Source organism: Notechis scutatus, chromosome 4 (genome assembly GCF_049901735.1).
Source record: "Notechis scutatus isolate UNSWTSFEM ecotype Mainland chromosome 4, rNotScu1.2, whole genome shotgun sequence".
NCBI classification, from domain to species: Eukaryota; Metazoa; Chordata; class Lepidosauria; order Squamata; family Elapidae; genus Notechis; species Notechis scutatus.
Genome location: NC_142012.1, coordinates 115540313 through 115567033, shown reverse-complemented (window position 1 = coordinate 115567033; position 26721 = coordinate 115540313). Strand labels below are relative to the sequence as shown.

Here is a 26721-nt window from a genome sequence, read left to right as displayed (position 1 = left end):
GAGTTTAAACTGTGGAGACTAGCTTGAGAAGCATTGCCTAAATAAGTATGTAAATAAATAAAATAGGTCACATGACTGGAACTTTGATATTTAAGCATAGGAATGCCTGTTTCATCACTAACTAGACTCATTGAGAATGAAAGTAAGAGTAGCTATATTGATTTTAACTCCCTTCTTATAGACAAGAAAGATAGTAAAGTGGAAGGGAAATGTTAAATATCTGAAGTGGGCTCCACTATTTATGTATAATGTCTTTGTATAAATCAGGGACTGAAGAATGTCGTTTCTGCCCAAAGATGATTTGCTGATTTATTTTTCTTTTAAAATAGTATATTCCAGAATTCAAAGGACTGTTAACATTTTAACGGCTTACATGCAAAGTAAAATGATTTCCATTCATATTTTTTCTCCTTAACAACTAACATTGTATCAATATATAAATATCATAATGCCTCAATATAGTTTATTTATCATCCTTGTTTCTTTTCTTGCAATCTATGTAAACCTATATATTAGAAACAATTAGTGACATTTGCTTGTGAAAATTAAAAATCAAGTTTTCATTATGTGGTTACAAAAGTGAAAAGTAAGGGTAGTGAAAGAAGTGGGAGCAATAGCTGAAAACTTGAGTGCAGAAAGAAGTAACACAACTGCAAACCTCTGAAGAGTAAGGCCTGCGAAGAACCAAACTCTTTGGATAAAAGAAATCAGATGAGGAAAGCTGTTATAAAACAGAAACAAGAAGGAAAAGTGAAAAAGGGAGATAGGTTCCTAAACATATATATTACAGAGAAGTTCCTCCCTTTCCATAAAAATTATCTCCTGATAATCATTGTGATATTTGGTACATGACAGCAATCCACACCCAAAAAATTGATTATGGGCCATGTTAGAAAGCAATAAACATTCCCCACAGTTTTATACCCGATTACTTTATTTCCTGCTTTTTCTGGCATATGTAACTTCTTTGGAAATCTCCCAAGAGGAATGGATCTTAAATAATCATTGTTTTTATGGACTCCACCTAAAATCTAACCCAGCAGGAACGCTTGATAATAAGAAGCATGCAGTCCAAGATCCGCTGTAGACAATATGCTGTATAATGTACTGATGACTGATGAAGCTATTTCAACAAGTAATTCTGGTGGTATGTATTTTGATTGTCAGGGGAAATACAATGAGAACAGTTTTGATTCTCTGTAGCACTATACATTTTTTGGAACTACTGTTTTTCAAGAAATAGAGTTTATACGTTAGATGCAAAACTTCTTTTATGCTGAACCAGACAAGCACTTGTTCATGGGACGGAAAGGAAAGAATGGCTGCAGTTTCCTTGGAAACAGGAAATTTTGCTAAATGGTTTTGAAAGGTCAATAACACTTAACTGAAGAATTATTACCACACCAATAACAACAGATAAACAATCTGGTCAACAGCATGTTCGGATCTTCAACTTAGAGATGAACTAATCGTACAATAAATGTGTTAGTTTATTAGCATTTATATCCTGCCCACATCCCAAGATCCAGACAGTTAACAACCATTTAAAAAGAACCATACTTCTGACTTTACTATTTATCAATAGCTGAATCTTTGTGGCTACTTAAATTAGCCTTACAAATTGTAATGACATCCAAATAGGGTATTTAAGGAATAGATCTATATGCTAGGCATCAACACAGACTCAAAGACGTACACACCCACAAAATGAAGCCAAATGAAGATAATGATGCAAAACTTAAAGGGATGGATATATTTGTGTGGAACACAAACAACTACTGACAACATCCCATTTAATAATGCAAATAATGGTTTGTTCATACACATAACAAGGAAAATAATTTTGCTGATGCCTGTTTTCTTTATGTTCCTTCTCTCAAAAAATCCAATTTTTCCAGTGTAGAGTAGCAAAAAATCTTTTAGGAAAATATGGAAAATAAAGTTTGTTCCTTCCTTTAACCAGTGGGAACCTTTTCTGGATCTCATTCATTTCAGGAATAGAACAAAAAATCCAGATACAGATAGGATCAGTCAGAATGGAATATATTACCTTGAAACTTTAAAATGATGGAAGTTAATTTATGTATTTATGAAATTTATAAACTTCTGAACTGTATGACAGTGTAAGGGTATAGAAAGGGAAACATGTCAAAATGACAGGTGAATTAAAACAATAATAAAATGCACCACATTTTTCTCCAAGGCCTTCTTTGGGACACTGAAATACTATTTTCCTAGTAAGGCAATAAAACTTTGCCAAAATATAATGCAATGTTACATGACTGTTTTTCAGAAATTCTAAATGCTTTTATTCCTTTTGTTTTCTTCATAGAATCTGAACAACATCCTGTTGTTCTACCCACATATGGAAGAATATTCTATCAGTTATGAGTATGCAAGCCAATAAGATATTGGATTATATTGTCAGTTTATAACATAATCATGATGTCAGTTTATATAATCATCAATGATTCATGATTCCTTTTTCTTTAATGGAATTCAGAATGATAAAATACATAAATTGGCAGAGATTTTATACATTATCTATTCTTATTTTTTGCTGAGATTTATCCTACAGTCATATTAACTTTAAATAAATAAACAGGATCACATCCTTAAGTTAAGGCTGTAAAAAACACTTCCAGTTTCCAAAGAAATCATATAAAATTAAATTTTTACTTACAGCCCAAAGCCAAACACAAGAAAAAGATCAACAGTACAATTATAAAAAAATAATTTTTAAAATGTGCAAAAAAAGTAATATTTTTAAGTGAAACAAATCATCATATAGTTTTAAAAAATTCAGAAAATGCAAATTACTTCTTACCCTTAGCTTTTCATCTCCCTTTGTAGACAGTTTACAGTCGGGATGCCAAACTGTAGAACCTATTGTGGAAAAAATCAAGATAAATCATATTACATTTTATTCAGCTCAGAAGAAATTTGTTTAAAATTGGGACTTTAATACTTCCCACTTTTCTTAACTCTAGAAACTTCTGCAGTAGCATCTTGACTTGAATCAGCCTCTTTTTTAAAAAAAGACTTAAATTCTATTTTGTAATATTCTGTTTATGTACAATTAATCACATACTGCAAAATTCCCAGAAGCAAGTATGCAGCACACAGTGCAATGTCAATGCATCAATGTCTCAAACAGTTAACTCGTTAGGCAGATTTACTTTTTCCAGTAAGTCTTCCCAGATTTACTTCCTTCAACATTGATTCAGCTGGAGAAAATAACTGTCAGAGCACCCTGCTTCAAAATAAAAAGGTACACTGCTTCTCCATTGCTTAGCAACCAGAAAGATCAGACTAAATAAAACGTTAGTTTTGAATAGACTTTTCAATTATCGAACGTCTTTTTTCTCATATTCTACTGCCACCTCCATGGATCTATTAGCAGACTAGATGTCCCTTTCCTGGTGCCTTTTTGGAGCACCCTAAATTGGCTCAGAATATTGAAATGTTTTCCTGAGACAGATTTGGAGACCATGGATGCAAGGCAAAAGGAGATGTGGGTGAAAAAAAGAAAAATTCAGTGCTATGAGCATAACTTAGATTTAGACTGCATTAAGGCAGAAGCCAAGCTTCTTATTCAACAGGAAGATGTGACAAAAATTTCCATGTTCTTTGGCGCACAGACAAATCTAATGCAACTATATAGTGAACACACTACCCTGAAACTGAAGTTTCTTTTTTAAACTTCTGGATTATATAGTTTTGCACTGAATAACATTCTTTAAGAAAAGTTTAAAATTTCAAAACAAACAAACAAATCCTGCATTCTGTATTTTGTTGCTGATAAATAATGGAAATATATTATAGTCACAAGAGCACTAGAAGAAACTTGTTTTCCTACAGTAAATTCTGGTACTTATTTTCAGTTTAAAAGAAAAAAAAAGAAAAAGCAAACAAGTTATTTACCTATGTTTAGATTCAGGAAATTGTTTGTTGATTTATACATTAACCTTATTTTATTATTTCTGAATAACACACCTGGATAGGTATATGAATTGAAGCAAGGCAATATTTTTATATTTGGTCAGAACCAGAAAAAAATATATGAAAGAAAATCCCAAGAGATTAATTAATGACACTGAAAGCAAAACAGTTCTATTATAACCTCAGTTCAGCCTTGAAGACCCTGTTAACATGTTTCTGGAGGGCAGGTACTGTGACAAAGAAAGTGAGCTTCCAGGTTTCTGGTTTGGGTCTCTTCAGTGACAGACCAAAATCTGCGATCATGCGCGGTTTCGATCTGTGCTCGCCGCTGGAGCACCCCAATCCTTTGGATTCGGGGCTGAACCCACCCCGTAGAAGTGGTGAAGAGGGGGAAGATTGCTAACCGAGTGGAGGGGAGCCGCATCTCTCCTCCTTGGCTGGTCTAAACTCCTTTCCCGAAGGCGGTTGCAGCGGTGGTCAGAAATGGCCACCTCAAAGAAGAACCCGACGGGGTAAGATTGTGCAGGAGGAAGACAAAGAGGAAAGCAGGACAGACTGGGCTAAACAACAGAGAACTTCTAAGCAAGGTACCCTGAATTTAAAAGTACTTAGAGGGATACTTCTGAAAGAAGATTTTTAAGTGCCGAAGGAAGGAGAAAAGAAGGTTAAAACCCCTTTTTTTAACCTTTATATTGACAATTACAAATGGTATGGAAAGAAATTTATGTTAATCTATTTTGACACTAATAGGCAACTTTAAGCTGAAATCTAAGTGTTAAAAGGAAAATAAAGATTTTTTCTTGGTCATTTTAAAGCCCTAAAAAGGAGAAAAGCGGAGGCAAAAGGGTGAAACTTGGAATAATGAAAAAAATGGAGTGCCACCTGGAAAAATAAAGAGGATTAACAGTGAAACTTTGAAAAGACTCCCGAGGATACATTGTAACAGAAATCTTATTAAAAGATACAGTAACCCACAGAAAGGAAAAGTAAAGGAAAGAAACAAGAAGGAACAGTCTGGAATCATTTGGTGATTTTAAAAAAAAGTTTTCTTTTTCTGTTTTTACTTAAAGTCAATTGGGTGGTTGTTCAAAAGTGTTTAAAATGGCATCATTCCTGGAGGAATTGAAGATGAGAGAAGATGCAGAAAGAGGAGGAAGATCCTTTTGACTTCGTATTTGAATTTTTTGAAATGGAAATCCTGAACTATGAAAAGCAAAAGGAAAAGCTCCAAGAGCAAGAAGAAGGGCGGGACAAAGAAGAAGCCATTTTTAATGATCAAAGAATGCAAAGTGAGGTAAAAAGGGGGAAAAGAGTTAAAAGTTTGAGATCAAAGGGAACAGCCAAAAAGAAAAATAGTCTGAAAAAGAAGTACAACAGAAAGGAGAAGCAGAAAAGAAAACTACAGAAGGGAAAATTAGAGAGAGAAGGATATTTAAAAAGGGATGAGAAAAAGGGGGAAAGATAGAAAGGGAAAGAACTTATGAGGGACAAAAACAGGACATAAAGAAAAGGGGGAAATGTACTATTTATTTATTTATTTATTTATTTGATTTGATTTGTCAATCGCTTACAAGATAATAGGTATAAGTATATACATAGTTATGAATACATGAAATGGGTACATATAAGAAAAATAAAAGAAACAATAGGACAGGGATGGTAGGCACGTTGGTGCACTTATGCACGCCCCCAACAGACCTCTTAGGAAAGGGGTGAGGTCAATAGAAGACAGTCTAAGGTTAAAGTTTTGGGGGTTTGGGGAAGAAACCACAGAATCAGGTAGAGTATTGCAGACATTGACCACTCTGTTGCTGAAGTCGTATTTCCTGCAATCAAGTTTGGTGCGGTTAACCTTGAGTTTGTATCTATTGTGTGCTCTTGTGTTGTTATGGTTGAAGCTGAAGTATTCATTGACAGGTAGGACATATGATTTTATATACCATACTTAGATCAGACCGAAGACAGCGTAATTCAAGGTTTTCTAGGTCTAGAATTTCAAATCTGGCGGCATAAGGTATTCTACAATGAGTAGAGAAGTGGAGAACTCTTCTTGTGAAATATTTCTGGACTTTCTCAACTGTGCTAATATCAGATACATAATGTGGGTTCCAGACTGATGAGCTGTATTCGAGTATTGGTCAAGCAAATGTTTTGTATGCTCTAGTTAGTAGTGTGATATTACCAGAGAAAAAGCTACGTAGGATTAGGTTAACAACTCTTAATGCCTTTTTGGCTACGTAGTTACAGTCGGCTCTAGCACTTAGATCATTAGAGATGAGTATTCCAAGGTCCTTTACTGAGCTTGGATCATCAACAAGATCTTGACTATTCAGCTTGTATTTTATTTTCTGAATTTTTTTTGTCAATATGTAAGCATTTATTTGTTGAGATTTGAAGTTGCCATTTGTTTGACCATTCTGATACATAGTCAATATCTTTTTGAAGGGTAGCAGTATTGTCTGTGGTATTGAACAGCTTTACATCATCAGCGAAAAGAACGCAGTTGCTCTTAATATGATCACAGAGGTCATTTATGTAGAGTATGAAGTGAGTTGGTCCTAGAACACTGCCTTGGGGGACACCACTATTGACAGGTACAGAATTTGATAGGACTCCCAATTTTAACCATTTGTTGTCTGTTTGACAGGAATGCTTCTACCCAGTTATGCAGTTGTCCAGAGATACCATAAGATTTTAGTTTTAAGAGTAGTTTGTTGTGTACCACTGAATCAAAGGCTTTACAGAAGTCTATATAGATTGCGTCTATTGCTTTGCCCTGATCGAGTTGTGTAGTCCATATGTTTTTGCAGTGTAAGAGTTGCAGATTACAGGATAGTTTTTTTCCTGAAACCAAATTGTTTAATGGAGAGTAGGTTGTTTGTCTCTAAGTGGAGGATAATGGATTGGTTAATAATTGATTCCACGACTTTACAGGTGACGCAGCATAAGGAGATTGGTCTGTAATTTTCAACTAGGCTAGAGTCTCCCTTTTTGAAGATGGGGATGACCGTGGCTTGTGACCATAGGTTAGGCGAAGAGCTAGTCCTGAAAATTTTTACTAGGATTAAAGGTATTTGCTCAGCTAGAAAACACAGAGACAATGGTTAAATTAAGTTAAAAGTGAGAATTCTGCAAAGGTACAAAAGATAGTATTGTGACAGTAGAATACTATAATGAGTTAGAAATGAATAAGTAAATAATCTATGAGATAAAACTGTACTGTTATGTAATGGTATGTTTATTTATAATTAATGCAATAATAAAGAAAGGAGAGAAACATTGTAATTGTTTCTAAAGATTGATAAAATATTAAAAAGAAATGTGAAAGATATATAAGGAAATTTATACCCGTTACTAGAATGAATTTGAATAATTATTTTGCTTATTAATAGTAAATAATTTATAAGATAAAACTGTATGACTATCCAATGGTATGCTTATTAATAATTAACATAATAATGAAGAAGGGAGGGAAACATTTCAATTGTTCTCAAAGATTGATAAATATTGAAAAGAAACGTGAAAGATTTACAAGGCTCATACCAGTACTAGAATGAATTTGAATAACTATTTTGTTTACTAATGTTTATATATACATATATACATATATACATATATACATATATACATACACACACACACACACACACACACACACACACACACACACACACACATATATATATATATATATATATGTTTTCTTAAGTTTTCGCGGTACTTACATGTATGGTGTTCGGCTTGGTTCGGGTATTTTCCCACGTCATTGTAGTTCTTTAAAGTTGTAGCAACGTTTCAGCAGAATCTCATCTGCCATCATCAGGCATATATATATATATACCCTGTTTCTCCAACAATATGGCCTCCCCCAATAGGAAGTCCCAGCATATTTTATAGGCATGAAATGAAATTAAGCCCTTCCCCCCAAATTAAGGCCTATATTAAAACATTTGAAATGGGGGGGAATGGGGGCTTGTCATTAGGAAGCACTTTTGTTGCACACCCGGATATGGTGCTGCCTGCGTTGACCCCGATATGAAGTGCCCCACCAACGCTGAGGTCAACATCCAAGCCATCACTGCCTGCCCGCCCAAAGATGCAAGGGGAGGAATTAAGTCACCCCTGAAAAGACGGCCTAGCCATTTTTTGAGGCTCAAAAAAAAATAAGACCCGGCCTTATTATATGAGAAACACGGTATATATATATATATATATATATATATATATGGCATTCGGCTTTGTTAGGGTATTTTCCCACGTCATTGTAGTTGTTCTTTTAAAGTTGTAGCAACGTTTCAGCAGAATCTCATCTGCCATCATCAGGCTTCTGTATTGTGTTCGTCTGTGAGTCAGACTTTCACAGCCGCTTTCTGTTTTAAATTTGGGGCTAGCCTACTGCTGTGCCAGAATGGTTTTTTTTCTTCATCCTGATTGGTTGGGGAGTCTTGGTCTGTGTTTATTGGTCTTGGAGTTTGCTGTGTTCTGCTGGATTGGTGTTTCTAATATCTTCTGTCTGTTTTGTAGCTTTTTTTTGTCTTGATTGGCTGGCAACATTGTGTTTCCTGTATTGGAGGCTTTTAGTGTGGCTTGGCTCCGAGTAAATCGACGGCTATCATTTATTAGGAAGCTAGGTTTCATCTGGGTGCCTGGTTGGGGTGTGTTTGAGCTGGAGGTATCAGGAGGGATCTGTTTGTGCCCAGGTGTTTGCCTGGCTTGTGGTGTGGAGATTTTTTGTTGAGAGTGCAGGCTTCCAGATAATTGACTCCAGAAGAGATGACTCCACAGACTGTCAATTATCTGGAATCCAATTATCTGGAATCTTAAGAAAACACAAACACACACACATATGTGTGTTTAAAAAGAAATGTGAAAGATATATAAGGAAATTTATACCCGTTACTAGAATGAATTTGAATAATTATTTTGCTTATTAATAGTAAATAATTTATAAGATAAAACTGTATGACTATCCAATGGTATGCTTATTAATAATTAATGTAATAATGAAGAAGGGAGGAAACATTTCACTTGTTCTCAAAGATTGATAAATATTGAAAAGAAAGCGTGAAAGATTTACAAGGCTCATACCAGTACTAGAATGAATTTGAATAACTATTTTGTTTACTAATGTTTATATATATATATATATATATATATATATATATATATATATATATATATATATATATGTATATATATATTGTTTTTGTTGTGTTTTTAGAATTTTTCTTTTTACATTTTCAAGGGGAAGTACCAAGCGGAGTCTGAATGATGAGATTTACATGATATAAAATAGATATTAGAAATTTGAATGTTATAATTTTTGAATGCACAAATTTAATGTTTAATGAGATTTCATATGATAATAACAGTAAGACTTAAAGGTGTTGCACTCCAATTGGCAATCATAGGAGGAATTTTGCTTTTTAAGAATCTTGGAAGAGTACATATGAAATTGCAAACAAGACAGACGAAAGTATAAGTACAATGAATAAAAAGATATAAAAATTTAGATAAAAGAAATACAATTGAATAAGAAGAAAATGAGATAACCATAAAAGAAATTTAAGAGAACTAAAGGGAGAAATAGTGAGAAGTTGTAAAAAGAGTAATAAGATATGAAGTTGAATACATAAGATGAGTATGCATATGAAATTGTGTCTGTATGGAAATGTGATAACCCAGAACCATGCTGTACTCAAATAAGATGTTTTATTTGTTTTGTTAAAACTCAATAAAACTTTATTAAAAAAAAAAAGAAAAGAAAGTGAGCTTCATCAGAACTTGCTGTTTAATGGATGGGACCTGGACCATAACAATTTTTTTCCACTTGTACAGGATAAGAAGAAACAATGGAATTTCTTAAGATAATCTTACCATGAAGGGCTTTATAGGTAATAACCAGTATCTTGAATTGCACCTGGAAGCTGGAGCAGGCCCATAATGTTTCTGCATTCAGCATTAACTGCAGCTTCTGTCTATATATGTATATTATCAATATATAATTTCTATACCTTGCAGATACATTTCTTCTCCTTCTGTGAACATTTGGTTGCATCTGCTGCATCGTGCACAACTTGGATGGTAATGTTTGTCCCCTGCCTGCAGAAAAGATAAGTGTGGAAAATAGAATGTGATCTACATTATCTATACAAAAATGGCACAGTTCTAGCTCAAAATCTTATACAAGAGACTACCCTAGCTTAGCCTTTCATGTTATGATTTTTAATGAATTGCACTTTCTAAACCCAACATGCTACACATTTTGAAAAGGCAAATTTCAGTCCCATCAGTTGGATGAATTAGTGTGATGTATACAAATTTGTAATCTCATATTTCTTTCTTCTGCAACTTTTCTTAGGTCCATGGTTTATTTACAGCAATTTTCATTCCCTTTCTCCCCACTTTTTCCCCTCATTGCTATTAATGAATATAATTAAGAACACATTTTTATTTGTAGATAAATGGACCTAGATATTCTATTTACTTTCACCTTTCACTGACTGCTACTGCTTTTGATAGTGGCAAAAGTAGACCAAGATTTCTGAACTGAAGACAGCAGCCTTTAAAATATCTGTAGACTGTAGATTTAGGTTCTGTGTTTTTCTCATACAATTATTTTTGATTGAATTTTAATTTAAACTCTGATTAACTTGGTATTTCTCATTAATGTCTTTATCACATGAATCAAGATATTGTGATACTGTTCTACTTCTGTAACTGCACTAACCAGACAGAATGGAACCTTGCAAAGTTCCAACTTATATCATATAAAATGGTAGTCAGTCTACTGCTCTTTAATACTGTAAATGACCACAACTACTTAATTTTTCATTATTTTAAGATGAATGTATAACTTGTGTATAAATTCCTCTGTACTATGGCATATACTCTTCTGTGTATCAATTAACCCTTCCTCTACAGTACTATGAAATGAAGATAAAAGCTTTAAATGGAACATTGTTTCATATTAATGTACAAAAATAAAGGCTTGATAACTTAGGAATCTATCCGATAAAAAGGAATTGCAGGCTTAAGTTTAATGATGATGTGACTGTAAAATAAGCTAAAATTTAGTCTCAAATTTCTGTCAGGAGATTTTTCTCTTTACAGTGAATAACAGTTAAGATTTACATTCTACTTCTAAGTGACATAAGCATTTCTATGCTTTTTGAACAATTGCACTATTTTAATCTTGGAAACACTGGACAATACTGTGAGAGATGTTTGTCCCTTTGTCTGAGTAAGAGAACATAGTTTTCTAATACTTTTGACCTCATTCTGCACTTCTTTCCAAAGGAGCTGCCATTGGGATGTAGAAATACACATTATTAGACATCACAAGGGCTACTTGACTGCCAATGGATCTGGAGGAGATGCTAATTACAAACATATCTTTTCTTTTGGCCAAAAAAATACATTTTATGGTATTACAACTGAACAGCAGGGTTCACTTCTTCCATTTTAATAATTTCTATCCAACCATTTGGAAAATGATTGCTTTTACTGAAACATGAAGCTACTTAAGATTGCATTCTATTTCTTCCACCCATGAAATGGTTTCTTTTTGCACAGCAGTAATTCACTACACAGACACCTGGGTCTACTAATATCTTTGATGATACCCTATTTTTTTATACCTTGCCCTTGTTTTAGTATTCTCTAGCGAGGAGTATATACTCAGAAACAGCTTTATGCTGCTTAGGAGCTTGTGACCCTGGAATGTTAATGGAACACTTTATCTAACAGAGACATCGATCGTTAATGGTATGGCATTACTTCAGCTACCTTCAAAAGCTATAGATAACTTTTTTTTCTTTTCTTCTAGTGCATTTTTTACCTGTTACAAGTCTTGATTCTTGGATGGTTATTTTATAATGCAATATCATGTTACAGTACTTCTTAGCCAGGGGTGGGATACTACCGGCATAACAACCAATTCGGTGAGTGCGCGGTTTTGCTGCACATGTGTGCTCAGTACTTGCAAAACAACTTTTCCACTGCGTGCGCATGCACAATACTTGCAAAACAACTTCTCCTGCAAGCAATCACCATCTCCTGCTGATGTGCAGGTCTCAGCTGTGCTGCGCAAAGCAACTCAGGTAAGAATAAAAGACAGCCTAGAGCCCATGTGGGTGGGTCGGTGGGCCCAACTGAAGAAAAGATCTTCAGAGAGAACTGATTCAGTGTCAGCTGCTCTTCAGAACTATTGCTTTTATAGAATCGGGCCAAACCGGTAGAACCATCCCTGTTCTTAGCTTGGTAGCACTACCTAAATGTTGTATTTGGAGATGGCATATCATTTGCTTTTGCTTCCCTCTCACTAATTAATACTTTAAGTGAGCTTCAGCAGTTTTTCAATGTGTGCTCGTTTTTTGAAATGTGATAGAAAAAATTATACAAGCAATAAGGGCTGGAAGACAAAACATTGCAAGGACTTCAGTTCCAGAAAACTGGAAGAGGCAAAATACAAAATGCTTTTCTAAAATTTGTAGTCATGTTTTGATCTTGAAATGTTCTCTCTGCAGAATATTGAGATTTGCTCTATTTCAAAATCAAGTAAAGACTTGAGTTGAGTTGACAGAAGGTATGGCTAGCAATAATCCTATTAAGGATTAGGATATACTGTATCTTTTTCTACCAGTCCCATTTGCTTTATTTGTATTGTTACAATCTATTAATTAACCCCACTGCCAACAGGGATATTCCAGCAAATTTGATAAGCAATCAAAAAATAATGCTAAAAAATGTATTTCTTATTCTGAGCCAATCAACTAGAAAATACTGCAAGTCTTTCGGAACATTCACAAAGTGTCTCCACTTTAAGTTTATGAAAAAATAATGAATTATCATCAGATTCTTTTTAATGGATTGGATAGCCGGAATAACTGAATCTATAAAATGTAGCATGGTATAGTTTAAAAGAACCAAGGCAAATTCTCCTGGTGATTTATATATGCATATCCGAGAAGTAGTTCTAGCATTTATCTTTTCTCCAGAAAAATATGGGAAAGCTCTCCCCAAACACCTTTCAATATATAAACATACTGGATTTAATAATCATTTTAAATGGAGGAATAGAATATTTCTGAAATAATGCAAACAGATTAAACAGGTTATATGGTATTTCAAGAAAAAAATTAAGGATGACAGTAACTTTTTTAAATAAATGCATTAGAAAGTATCAACAGTTACAAAAAAAAAGATAGCAGTAATATTTTAGATACTGAAAAAGACTTCGATAACTTCAAATAACCTTTTTTATTAGCAGTTTTAAAGAAAATGAACTTAGGTGGAGAGTATATATCAATGGCAAATAGCAAAAATTAAAAAAAGTAGAATACTTGGCATGAGTTGTTCATTGAGAAAAGGAACCAGGGAAAAGTGCCCACCGTATCCCTTATTATTTCTAACTGGTGTAGATGTTTTCATAGACAAGATTCATACAAACAAATAAATATTTGGAATTAAAATTTAAGGAGAGAAATGCAAGTTGAAATGCTACATGGATACGGAAGTACTAATCATTATGCAACTACAGAGTTCATAAGACAAAATTTTGATGAAATAATAGCCAGATATAAAATTAAGGGGGGTAACAAGTAACAAGATATTTCACCCCAAAAGATGACATTTGAATGTCCTACTATATATCATTTTGACATGGTCATCTCCTTCCCCTTTTCTGAAGGTGGTGAGGAAGAATTTATTATTGCAGAACCTGTGATAATTTCTCTTCATTATTATATGAGCTTGGTCATTTTTGCTTTCCCCAAAAAAGACACTGAACTGAACAGTGTATAATTTCTTTCGAATGTATAATCTTCCTTGCATCCTTTTTGAAAAACTGGTTTCTCACTTGTTACCCTCCAATATCCCAACACTGAGTTTCCTTATAAATTCTTGGTGGATGCCATCCCGCACACCTTTTTCTCTACCCGAGTGACAAAAAATTAATATCAAATACGTGCTTCTTGCATGTTAAAATGTCAATGCTATGTATGCTTCAGAACAGCCCCATCAGTGTAAAACAGTCTCTCTTTGAAAGAAACCCAGAGGATTAATTTATTATGGAATTATTTAACAAAATAAAAAGAAAAGCAATATTTTTATTTTTCCAATGAAAATTATATTTAGTGTGGCATAAGGTTTAAAAGTAAATACAGTGATAACACTAATCAGAAAAAAACATGTGTTACTGAACTTATGCAAGTAAATTAAAAGGCTCTCAAGTAACAGACCCCCATTGATCTCCTTAATGAATGGGTAGCAGGGACAATTACAGACCTGTTTTCATGTATTCTCCCAGAATTCTCTTCACTGCATAAGCAGCCAGTCAAAACTTCAAAGATGTAGAAATAACACCCCATCTTTATATTTTCACTGTGAGATTGCACATGTCTTTTGGCTTGCTAAGTTTTGTCGTTCAGTCCCTACCCTCTCTCCTGCAGATGGATATGCAGCACTATAAAGATTGTGAGACAGTAACATCTTTTACGCATTTATTAAAACCAAGAGGAAAGTTGAAAATAGTATGATTCTTTCAGAGAAAAGGATAGGATAAAAGTGATAGGCAAGAGCAAGAGAAAAAAATATCTTTAACATATTTGTAGAATTCTTTAGCAAGTGATTCCAAATTTTTCATTTCTCCCAACCTTTAAAAAAAGACAGTACTGACATCAATTTCTCTTTGCCTTGAAGAAGTAATTAACCGCTTATAAATTCTTTTCTTAAAGAGGGATCTTAAAAGATTTACATGGCAAAATGGGTTGATAGCAAATGCAGTATGATACTTTCCAGGACAATTCAATATTCATTACATCATATTCCCTGATTACGTTTTCCATGATGTAATAATGAGGGGCAAACTCAGCTATTCTAGTTAGCCTTATAGCCTTTTTCTGAAGACTTTACATACTTTTCTGATATTTCACTATTCCTTTGGTTCTCTTTTCAGAGCTTTTCTTTTAGGTAATCAGTGAAGCATTTAAAAGTAAATATATAAGCTATAAAATATATCAGTTTCAAATTTATGGCACGAAAGATAAACAGTAGTTTTAAAGGAGCTGACCGCAATATGCTTCACCTTTGCCCATGTCAAAATACTAATTTGTTCTACCCAATATGCAAGCAGTCCCGGTTTAATGGCCCTAATTGAGACTGGCAACTCTGATGCTAAACTAAGCAAGCCACTAAGTGGGAATCACATGATTGAGACTATACTTCCCAGGTAGAAAGTCAGTTTCACATTTTAGATTTTCATTGCCTCCCAACCACTTCTCTCCTTTAGAGTGCAGGAGTGCCTGCTTTGCTGTTTTGTACAAACAAAGCGATGCAACTGTAAAGCAGTCTAGGGCTGGGAGCCATAGGCATGCTAAATAAACATCTAACTCTCTTGAAACTTTTACTTTCCAATCTTTCCAATCTCTTTGCAAGGTGGGGTAAAGCAAGCAATTTCTGTAGGGAATCCCTGCTTTGCCTGACCATTACCTCTCCTCACAAAGCAGGGAGATTGGAGAGAATCAGATATGAAGAGAGTAAGATGTCTGCTCTTTCTCATATCAAAAGCTATGCAATCATATTAGCAGCAGAAGTTTCAAGTAAAGGGGAAGGTTTCTTACAGAAATTGTTTGCATTTCCTCCTCCTTCTCCTTGATTGTGAGAACAATCAACCAATGGAACAGCTTGCCCTCAGAAGTTGTGGGAGTGCCATCACTTGAGACTTTCAAGAAGAGATTGGACTGCCATTTGTCAGAAATGGTATAGGGTCTCCCACTTGGGGTGGGGTTGGACTAGATGACCTACAAGGTCCCTTCCAACTCTGATTATCTGTTAATCTGTTAATCCTCCTCCTCCTCCTCTTCCTCCTCCACAGAACAGAAAAATTGGAGAAGAAGAGATTCAATAGAATACTGTAAGCTGTTTTAATAGCACACCCATACCTCCCAGCCCTGGCTGGCTGGTATGATTAGATTGCTTTTGATGCATGCAAGAACAAACAGCTTATTCTCCTGCAATCCCTTTCCCCTCAATCTTTCTGCTCTGAAAAAGGTGTGGGGCGGGGGGGGGGAGAAAACCACAAGATAGCATATTGACAGTAATGGTGATCATGTAACTGAGGAATGCTGAAAAGGTCATAAATGATGACAAATTGGGTATAAAGTTATTTTTCAGCATTGTTGTAACTTCAAATATTCACTGAATTAGTGGTTAATAAGCAAGAACTACTGACATTTTCTAACCAAGTTGCAGATTAAGGCTGCACATTAGGCTATGCAGTACTTTGTACTAAATAAAGGAGAATATTTGTAGTTCAGGTTTCAAATGAAGTGTCCTTGGTACTTTCTGACTTTGGTTGTTTTCTAGCAGACAGTTTATTATCCAAACTAGGTAACATCATAAGTGCTAGTGATCATGACTAACACTGATGTTACCTAGCTTGGGTAATGACATGTTTGCAAGAAAACAACCAAGCTCAGAGAGTACCAAGGACCTTTAACTTTGGATTCAGTTTCCGAAAAGTACATTGGAATGTACAAAGGAAGGATCTGTCTGCAACATTTTAAAACAGCTATAACTTTCTTCTGGATTATCATACTTTGCAGAGATTGAATCCAAATACCACACATCCATGCTAAAAAAACAAATCCTAATAATCAGGACTAGGGATAAAATAAACACACATGTATAATGAATAATTATCTACTAGCCCAATTCGAAAGAAGAGAGGAGGGAAGAGGGAGGGAGGGAGGGAAGGAAGGAAGATAGGTGTGATGACCGAGGGCATAATACTAAGGCAACACAGTCAGATAATTTGTAGGAGTCCCTTTATTAGCTCCAACTTTGCCCCCAGTGTCCTGGTTACCTTCTGGCTAGAGAAAAAACTCTCCCAGGAACAGCCTTTGGCTGCAGAGAATCAAATCTAAAACATGGTCAACAAAAACTGTAACTATATGTCCAAACAAGGAAAAATAAGGTAATTAGCAGGACAAGAGAAGGAATTCCAGATGTGAAGGCACGGCAATAACTCAACACAGTTGGGAGGATGCCAGGAATGCAGATAACCAAAGTACACACAAGATGAACTCCCATTTGTTCCCAACAGATGCTGCACTCAGCATGCAACTCTTTTAAACTCACTTGTAAGCCATGCAACCCATGTTGCTCTCTCCTCCGTTCCTCCCTACATGCCCTAGGATGAAGAGAAGCTGGGCCTGAGTTTTCCTCCTCCTTCTCCCTTGTTCTACCTCTTCCCTGCTCTGCCGAGCTGGACTTTGCCCTTCCTCAGTTTCCTCCACAGCCAACGGAGCCACACTCCCACTCCCTGTCAGCTGTTCATCTTCCTCCTTGGATTCAGACTCCAACAGGGACATGACAGAGGGAAGGAATAAAACTACTATGCTAAAACTATTTGGAGTAGGAAGAAAAGGTATTTGGAAGTATACTTATTGTTTATCAGGAAACCTGACCAATATTTTTGAACAACCAGTCTAACATCAGAACATCAGAGTCTGGTGTAGTGATTAGAAACCACACATCAGGCTGGAAACTAGGAGACTTTGAGTTCTAGTTCCCGCCTTGGACATAGAAGTCAGGTGGGTGACTTTGGGCCAGCATTCTCTCTCTAGCGCAATCCATCTCACAGGGTCATTGTAGTAGAGAAAATAGAAGGAGAAGGCAGTATTATGTACTTCAAAGTCTTGAGTTACTTATAAAATAATGATTGGCTAAAAACCTAATAAATAAATACATCTCAGAGAAGAGCTCACATAGAAAATCTTTTCTGTCTCCTTAAATGCTACAAACAGTCACAAGCTTCTACAAAAATATTATCTCAGTTTCATATAATGTATGCTTCAAGATTCTGCTTCAATGTCCTCTATTGGTGCTCATTAGCAATGTGCAAATGTGTTGGTTGATGTTGATAGAAATCAGGCCACAGACTGGTACCCAAATCCCTGTCCCAAAGCTTTTGCTGATCGTTTTTCAAAATCTTGTATTTGAAATTTGGTCAAGCATGAATCTTGAAATCTTTGTACAACTGAAAAATATCTGTAGACATGCTCCTGGTTGCAGTAGATCAGAATCACACAATTTTATCAAAAGCAAAAACTGTAATCAGTATTTATATATAGATACCATAATGCCTACTAGAGATAATTACTTTTCTCAAAACATTGATATCCTACTTCTCTTTAAGAACAATAGTGCATAATTAATTATAATAGAATGAAAAACAACAACAAACCTACCTCTTTTAAAAGAACATTTTTGTAAACTAATTCATAAATCTGGACATACATTACTAATGATTAAAAGTAGGCTGTTATCTATCTCAATATTCATCCTGTGTATTGATTGTGTATGTGTGTGCATGAACATGTCATCAGTTTTAAGTTAAAAATATCTCTTTCACATGAATTATAATTACTTTCTGACTTTCTATATGTTTACTTAAAGTAAGTACATAGGCTTTAATATTTGTCCCACATTGATGTATTATTTTTTTTAATTTCTCCATAAATATATTCATGGTTGCTTCTATGTAAACTAAATAGTGAAACATTTGCCCATGTGTCATATTTTTTAAGATAAATAGAAATAGCATTGGTTAATGAGAAATCTTAAAAGATTTAACACATACACCAACACACTCTATTTGTTCCTTGCATGGCACAGTTTGATATCTATACTTCTTAAGACAAGAAGTCACACCAAATTCATATATCATACATGTATTTTGTTCTAGTTATTTATTTGTTATATGGTAACAACAGTTGGATCAGTCATCCCAACTTTCCTTCCCCCATTTGTCTCTTCCTTTAAAGTTGCATGCTTTATTAAAATAATTGTAATGCTGCATATTCAACAATTCTCTCAGGAAAATTAATTTACCTTCTGCTAAGACTTCTTTGATATGTTTTAAAACTTCATCATTCAAGGAGTTGCATCTTCCATTTCTCTCTGACTCCCTTAAATAACTGTGAGAGTCATCTTGCTGACATGAAACAACTTCCAGATCATTTTATCACAGTGAAAACTCTGGCAATATTGTTCCTAATCCAAAGCACAGCACTCTCTTCACAATTCTGTAGTTGGTCCTGATCAGTCATTCACAGGGCAGAAACAGAGAGATTTTTCTAGCTTTTTGGTTGAAGCTAGCAATAAACGGACCAATCCATTATGGAAAAAAGAAAAGGGGATGTTTATTGCTTAAGGTGAGACAGTACCATTTGTCTACATTTATGTAACATGTAGTAATTTTAGTAGAATTGTTCAGAATGTTGCTCCTGAATGTTCCCGCTGAAGCTAGAATCTTGGGGATTAGGGCTTTCTTCTAGTACCAAGCAAAGCAAAGGATCAATTCTTCTCAAAGAAGCAGATATTCAATAAACTGTACTTTGTATGTTGAGTTGATATGTGTTACAACCTAAATCTAAATCCCTTCTGTTCACATTCAAGAGTCCTTACATTTATAACTGACTTTTTTTAAAATTGCATTTAATTCAATTATCTTGATAAGATTCCTATCAAGCTACACTGCAACTTTACGTGACCAGAACATTTAACCGCAAATATCTATTTAACGTAGTCCTCTATGTATACTGTGTATACTATGTTTACTGTGTATATATAATTTGGGTCATTACAACTTACGTTGGAAAACAACTTAAAATCAGGGAGAACTTTGTATGATGTATTTATTTTTATTGTTTAATGCATTCAATTTTCTCTGGCAAATATTTAGCTCATTACTAAATCTATTTTTCATTACTAAATCTGCAATCTAAGTGGGTTAGCAACTAGGTTGAGTTAATTGTAATTTCAGATTCATCAGCTTAATTCTTTTTCAGTGAGACTCTATTCCTTAAGGGAAAAAAAATACTGATATAATTCTAATTAAGCAAATTCTAGTGGGAAAAATAGACAGATATAAATGTAGGTAACACCTGTCAAGTATCTTTCTTGAACTGAAAACAAGTGATATAATTCCCCATGTGGTCTTAAAAAACCCAATTTTAAATTCAAAGCTACTAAAGGAATCGGATACAGAATTCACTGATTACAATTACCATAGTGGCTCTAATAACAGTTTTGCACATACTGTAATGTTGTCATTTGAACTCTTGCTCCCCAAGGATGTCCATATTATCTGTGATGGGCAATAAGTTAAGTGCTATAATTGCACTTAACAATGAACTTAAGTACCACCATCAGTGACCTGTTGGACAGGATTACTTGGCCTGTTGTGTGGATGCTTGTGTGGTGGGGAATTTTGGCGGGTGGGGAGGTGTTTGGGAACAATGATAATTGCAATTGCAATGGCTTGGGTCTGGATTCTTCAAAATGATAATAGGCATAATTAAGACTGGCATCTCTATAACTCCTTGTTCTCATCCACACACAAAACAGAAATCCAACCTTGCACAAGATAATCTATCTGTTGCACAAAGTTAGACTGATAGATCAATGTTCATTTTTGGCAAACAAATGGGTGTTCAGAAAATTTTTACTTCCCATATTGTCAGAATATGAGTCAGAAATAAATGTTGTTATATACCTTAAAATAAATTTATTCATTCTCATTCTCATTCTCATTCTCATTCTCTCTCTCTCTCTAATTCCCTCTATGATTCATTGCCCAAATACTTATCTCTTTTTGCACAAAAAAACAAAAACTATTTACTAATGGCAGCTGCTTCCTGACCATTTTTATAATGAAACAATGTTCTAGATAAACAAATCAGAATGTGAGCATCCTAGAGGCCCAGTATTACAATAAAATGAACTCAAGCCATCAGTTCCACTCCTAGGAAAAAAAGATTTGTTCCAAAACATCTTATTTCATCTTGAGATCCCACATTCAGCCAAAACTGATCCACACCCTTTGTATTTATCTTTATAATTCCTTACAAAATTAGAAGTCTTTATAAAAGACTTGGATCCAAATAAAGTAAGAAGTGACTCTTCCAAATTTCCAGTTGTCATAGGGCAGTATTTTCCAATATATCAAAAAAGGAGAGACAATTTTTAATGGTGGCCCTTTGACTGGGGAATGAATTCCCAATAGAAACACAATTGGCTTTTTTTTCAACTTCAGGTAGTTTAAACTAGTTTATTTCCATTGACTGATTTATGTTTTCTGCCTTCTTTCACTGTAATTTAAATATCATACACTGTTTTTGTCATTTTAAAATATTTTGCTAAACATTTAGAATTTATTAAATATATGTTCAATTAAGTATTAAGAGTCGATAAATTTAAAAATGCAAATTACTTTAGCTGCCTTCCTCTATTTCTCAAAACAAAATTGTACATATTCGGAAGTATTATATCATGCTTCTATTATCTTTTAAACTACTGTTATGAAAAAGAATTGGGGTTCAAAATCTAGTTACTTACAGTCTTTGTCCATACAATCACTTCCTTACAAAATCTGGTGCTGCCCTCTGGTGCTTACTTTCTACTATTATAGTGCTCCTTACTATAAGTGACTGTAAGTGGCTAAGACGCTGAGCTTGTCGATCAGAAAGGTCGGCAGTTCAGCGGTTTAAATCCCTAACACCAGGTAACAGAGTGAGCTCCCATTATTTGTCCCAGCTACTGCCAACCTAGCAGTTCAAAGCATGAAAAAATGCAAGTAGAAAAATAGGGACCACTTTGGTGGGAAGGTAACAACGTTCCGTGCGCCTTCGGTGTTTGGTCATGATGGCCACATGACCACGGAGATGTCTTTGGACAGCACTGGATCTTTGGTTTTGTAATGAAGATGAGCACTGCTCCCTAGATCAGGAAACAATTAGCACGTATGTGCGAGGGGAACCTTTACCTTTACTATAAGTGAAGTGAAATACTGTATGTTTACAACATATATGTAGATCTTACTATGGAGTATTGAATAAAATATACTGAGGAAACTGTGAAAAAGTACACAAAGATGGACAAACATTTAAAATAATAGTAGCCAAAATTTGAAAATATTCAAACATCATAAATGTCAAAAATATCTCCATTTTGCTGTAGTAATGCTTCATTTTTAAATTAATGGTGGAGATTAGAGGAACAGGAATAGAAGCTGGATTGCACTATACAACAGTCTTCCCTCCCTCTCCTTTATACTGAAAGTTAAGTGTACTTGGGTAGTGGTTGCTTTTGTTAACCTTTAAATTTTACTATATATTTTTGTATCACATAATTCAACCTTATCATGAAAAGCTGGAGTATTTATATTCAGACGACAACTACAAGTTAATAAAGAGTTATTTCATTGTTATCTTGAGTTGTCAAGATTCTTATAGGCTATATGTATAAGATAAAATATGCCAAAGATATCTTCACTGTGTAAAGGCCTTGCTGCTCATTGCTTCTGATGTCAAACAACATGTAGATTTTTTTTTCAAAACATGAAGCCTGATCATAGTCTATTTACATAAAATAATATGTATCTTTTGTTCCTGTGTAACATAAAATACACATCAATAAATACACACATATACATACGTTTATGTATATAACAAACAACTACACATAAAGTTACATATTACTTACTTCTAGAACCTTCCCAGTGATGAATTGGTGGCATGCTTCACATTTGACCCCAAAGAGAACTTGATAGTCCTTTTCACAGTAAGGGGCACCATCTCTGAATGTAATCCACAAAATAGAAATTAGCTTCACTAACACTACATACAATACACATTATTTTACATCCATTCCCTTGGCTGTCCTCATATTTTGGGTTGAACATAAGGAAGGCATTATGGTACACAGCTTGTCAGATTTCTCATCAGCCATGTCTCACCCTACACTTATTACCATTCAACATAAATACATTTTTGACAGTCAGAGAATGTAAACATTAAGGGTTGAATTGTGGCAAAGAAAATCCAGGTTTAAATTTCTCTTCAGCTAGCAAACTCATTAAGTAGCCATCTCTTGGCCTAATTTAGCCCCAAAGAACATTGTAATAACAACATGACAAATCAAGTAAGCATATACCTCTGACATGTTTTTCTCAGCATTCTGAGAACATCTTACATGTTCTGATGTGATGTCACATGGGAGATGACATAACGCACAAGTGTTTTTTCTGTCTCCACGGTTCAAATGATGCTTCCTTTAAAACGGGGCTGTCAAATCCCTGGTTGTGGGCTTGATGCGTCATGAGCTGGACACACCAATGTCCAGTTTAGTGAAGGGGAAAAAGTCCTGATACATCACATGACACCGCCATGCCAACATGAATTTGACACCCTTGTTTTAAAGGAATAAGTTCTGCGGGGCAGAAAAATTATTCACACCTGAATAAAGAGCAGATATTTTGTAAAGGATTTAAATGCCAGTTATTTAAAAACCCTGTTAAACAATTTAATTTCTATGTAGACTTACTTGCTGATATATTCTCCAGTTAGAACCTTCGCACAGGCCTTGCACTTGAAGCACCCAAGATGCCATTGCTTGTCCAAAGCAAGCAAGGCTTGTCCATTCTTTATATCTCTTCCACAGCCTGCACAATCTGAAAGAAACCAAGACACATATATCAGGTTACTCAATTTTACTGATCCATATGTACTTACTCCCAAGTTAGGCCACCTGCCATCATTTAAAAACAGCTCAATAAAAGAAGCTTTTTGAATGTTACAGAAATTTTCATAGATATATTTATTTATATACATATATATCTATATACATACACAATATACAAGTACAATATATACATTTGTCTGTGTGGTGTGGTGGGGATGTTCTTACAGAAGGGGCCTCCATGAAATGCAACTCACAGTTTTCTACCACCTTTGCCTAATGATGATTATAATTGTATATGCTGGTTTAGCAATAATATTTGTTTATTTTCATTTTCCATATAATTTCTGCATTTTGCTTTTCTGAATTTTAATTTTAATTTTTCATATAATTTCTATAAATAAATATATCTTCCCAGGAGGTTGACAATCCTATTTTCCCTCTTTCTCTCTCTCTACTAATTCATTCTTCTTTATGTACATGTATACATCCGAATTAGACTGTATTGTTTCTCGTCATATAATATATGTCGGTATATGCATAATTTTGTATGTCTGGTTATTTATTTTGTCATGTTTATGTAGCAAATATTGGAGGTGATGACTCTTTAAGAGCTTTATACAACAAAATTTCATTTTAATGTATGCTGGTTAGCGTACACTCAAAGTGATGTTCTGACCCAGCTCGCCAAACACAACAAATCCTCTGACGTGAACTCAAAAGATTCCATTTTCAGGAATGCCGGCAGCCCCAGCAAAAAGTTTCTCTTGCAGGCAAACAAGTTTATCTGGCCGGAAGATTAATAATTGTCTGCCACACCTATTCATCTCCGCTCTCTGCCTTTTATTCCTAGAGCTATGTTGCGGCCTCGCTAGCAGTGGTGGCTCTTCCTTTCCCAGGATCGGCCTAAGGCTTTCCAGTGCTCTCCTTTTCTCTGCCTTCTGTGCAGCCTCACATCAGGCACTGGACCCAGCTGTTCCTCCTCTTCTTCATCAACCTGGGGCTGTTGACTCTCCATCTGAGGGCTGACAGCTCCGCCCCCCTCTCTCTCTCTCTCTCTGTGTGTGTGTGTGTCTCTCTCTCTCTCTGCCAGCTCCATTTCCTCTTCCCCCTCAGAGCTCCCAAGTTGCCCTGGTGCTGACTCTGGCTCTCACGCCTCCTCCTCCTCCTCTGATTTGGCTGCTTGAGGGACCGGTGGCCGACAGGCCATAAATGACAATAAAGTTATTCTATGTCTATGTCTAACTGATCTTTACACATTATCACATTTCAATCCTCTAGATGGCAGCAACATTTTAAACATTTGTATAAAAATAAGAGGAAAACATTAAAACTACACAACATTTTATCATGATAGAATTGTGATATTAAACAGTTTCCTTAAATAGATTCCAAGGGACTTCCTTTTCAATTTCAAAGCATTTCTTTTCCTCACGAATGAAGACAATTTCTCTATTTCTTTTCCTATCTAATTAAAATAAGTGACCAGGAAAGTCAAAGTAAACTAAAAATGTAAATGTATTACCTTTTATTATTTTGTTTTTTTTAAATTGTTTGCTTATTGAACTGAGTTTTCTTGGAGGTTTCCCATACAATCACCAGGCTCAACTCTGGATAGATTTGAAAGTTGGCTAGATACCTTGATGAGATACTCCATTAAAAAAAAATCTAATAATGGATCCAGAGCATAATGTTTAGAGCAAATGCACCAATGTCAATGGGAATTAAATATAGAAAACCAGTGTGGTATAATGGTTAAATGCCAGGCTAGAAACCAGATGGTTTGTGAGTTCTACTCCCTCCTTAGGCACAAAGCAAACTGGGTGATCTTGGACTGGTCACTCTCACATTACCATAGGGAGCAGGCAATGGCAAGCCTCTTATGAAATCTCTCTCTCCCTCTCTCACACACACACCACCTTGCCTCAGTGAATTCATTAAGTCTAATTCTAAGCATAAATGTTTCTAAATTTAATCCAATCAAATTATGACAATGAATGTTGCATTAGATCTTGGATATGTCAGCTTTTCCATCTTGTTACATGCCATCTCCCATAATACCTGCCTATTGGCTATTTTGCCTGCCAATGCTCAGCAGTACAGCATCTGTTTTGCATGCACAAAGTCCAAAATTAATTTTAGCGGTGGCTGGGGGCTGGGAAAGTTTCCATCCAAAACCTTAGAGAAATCTTGCCAATTAATTAAATCATAATTGAATCTGATAATATAGTGGCATAATACAATCAATTTCTTTTCCTACTAGAGGGGAAGCAGGATCCTTACTCGTGGATCAGATTGTAAAACTGTTTCTCTTAGGCCACAATCTTGTGTTTAATGCTGTTTTCAGCAGAAAAATATGTCAGACAAAAAGAACAGGTTTGACCATTTATCTGAATTGCCAAGGTATCTTGCTTCCTATGCTATATTTCAAGTTCAGTTGGACGAACCCTTAGTTTTCATCAAGTAGCACAGATCAGGTATGCTCAAATGGTCTTGATTCACAATAAGCATTGAATTGTGGTCTATTTTTGAACTACACAATTGCTCCAAGATAATTGCAATATTCCTAGTACTCTCTTTGATATCAAATCAATTAAATTGCCCCAAGTAGTCATTAAAAATATAAAAAAATAAGATATGTGGTATTTAGTTATGAAGTTTTTCTATGTACTCAAAAATATTCAAACATTTAAAACAGGGAAAAATAATTAAATTTTAACAGTTAGTCAATATTCATCTGTCCTCTTCAAAAATCCAGTTTTAAAAAAAATGCTTCTCAAGCATAGAAATCTTTCAAGTCCTTTGCATTATAAAATCTTTGAAAGGCACATTTATCTTGCCTCTAAGAATAATAAATCTAAATGTTGTACCTCACAAACAAGAAAATAAATAAAGTACAGAAGAAGAAATGATTAAGATGCCCATCTATAAATTAGTCAAGAAGTTATGAGAAAAGCTTTCAAATACATAATTTAATGCTATTATAAATATAAGAAGCAGAAGCAAGATGAAGAGAGGAACAAAAGAGATACATGAATCTTACTGCTTTTCCCAAAGGACTAGTGCAGTGATGGCAAAAACGTGGCACACACACGCTCATTGGGGCTACGGTCCGGAAAAGCCAAACTTCCAGGTTCTAGCATGCATGCGTACCTGATGATCAGCTAGCTGATGTGCATGCGCAGGCCGGTTTTCGGCATTGCCTGCATGTGAAGGGATCTCGCTCTGGAAAAGCCAAACTTCCGGGTTCTGATG

The 26721-nt window shown here is 35.0% G+C and overlaps 1 protein-coding gene across 40 annotated transcripts in view; it reads right to left on the bottom strand.

Annotated features, from left to right (window-relative positions):
• The window catches only part of ABLIM1 (actin binding LIM protein 1), a 211479-nt gene that overhangs the window by 53819 nt on the left and 130939 nt on the right, over positions 1–26721 (bottom strand). For 39 of the 40 annotated variants that reach the window (XR_015749404.1, XR_015749401.1, XR_015749403.1 and 36 more), the window contains exons 5-8: positions 23332–23458; positions 22492–22585; positions 9957–10044; positions 2828–2886 (exon numbers count right to left, since the gene is read on the bottom strand). Coding sequence is in view for 36 of the 40 variants with exons in the window: in XM_087964508.1 (XP_087820634.1) it covers positions 2828–2886; positions 9957–10044; positions 22492–22585; positions 23332–23458 (368 nt within the window). In the remaining 4 variants the exon portion in view is untranslated. Of the gene's footprint in view, positions 1–2827; positions 2887–9956; positions 10045–18837; positions 19054–22491; positions 22586–23331; positions 23459–26721 lie in introns of those variants that run through there. The other variant, XM_087964515.1, reaches the window with a different exon arrangement.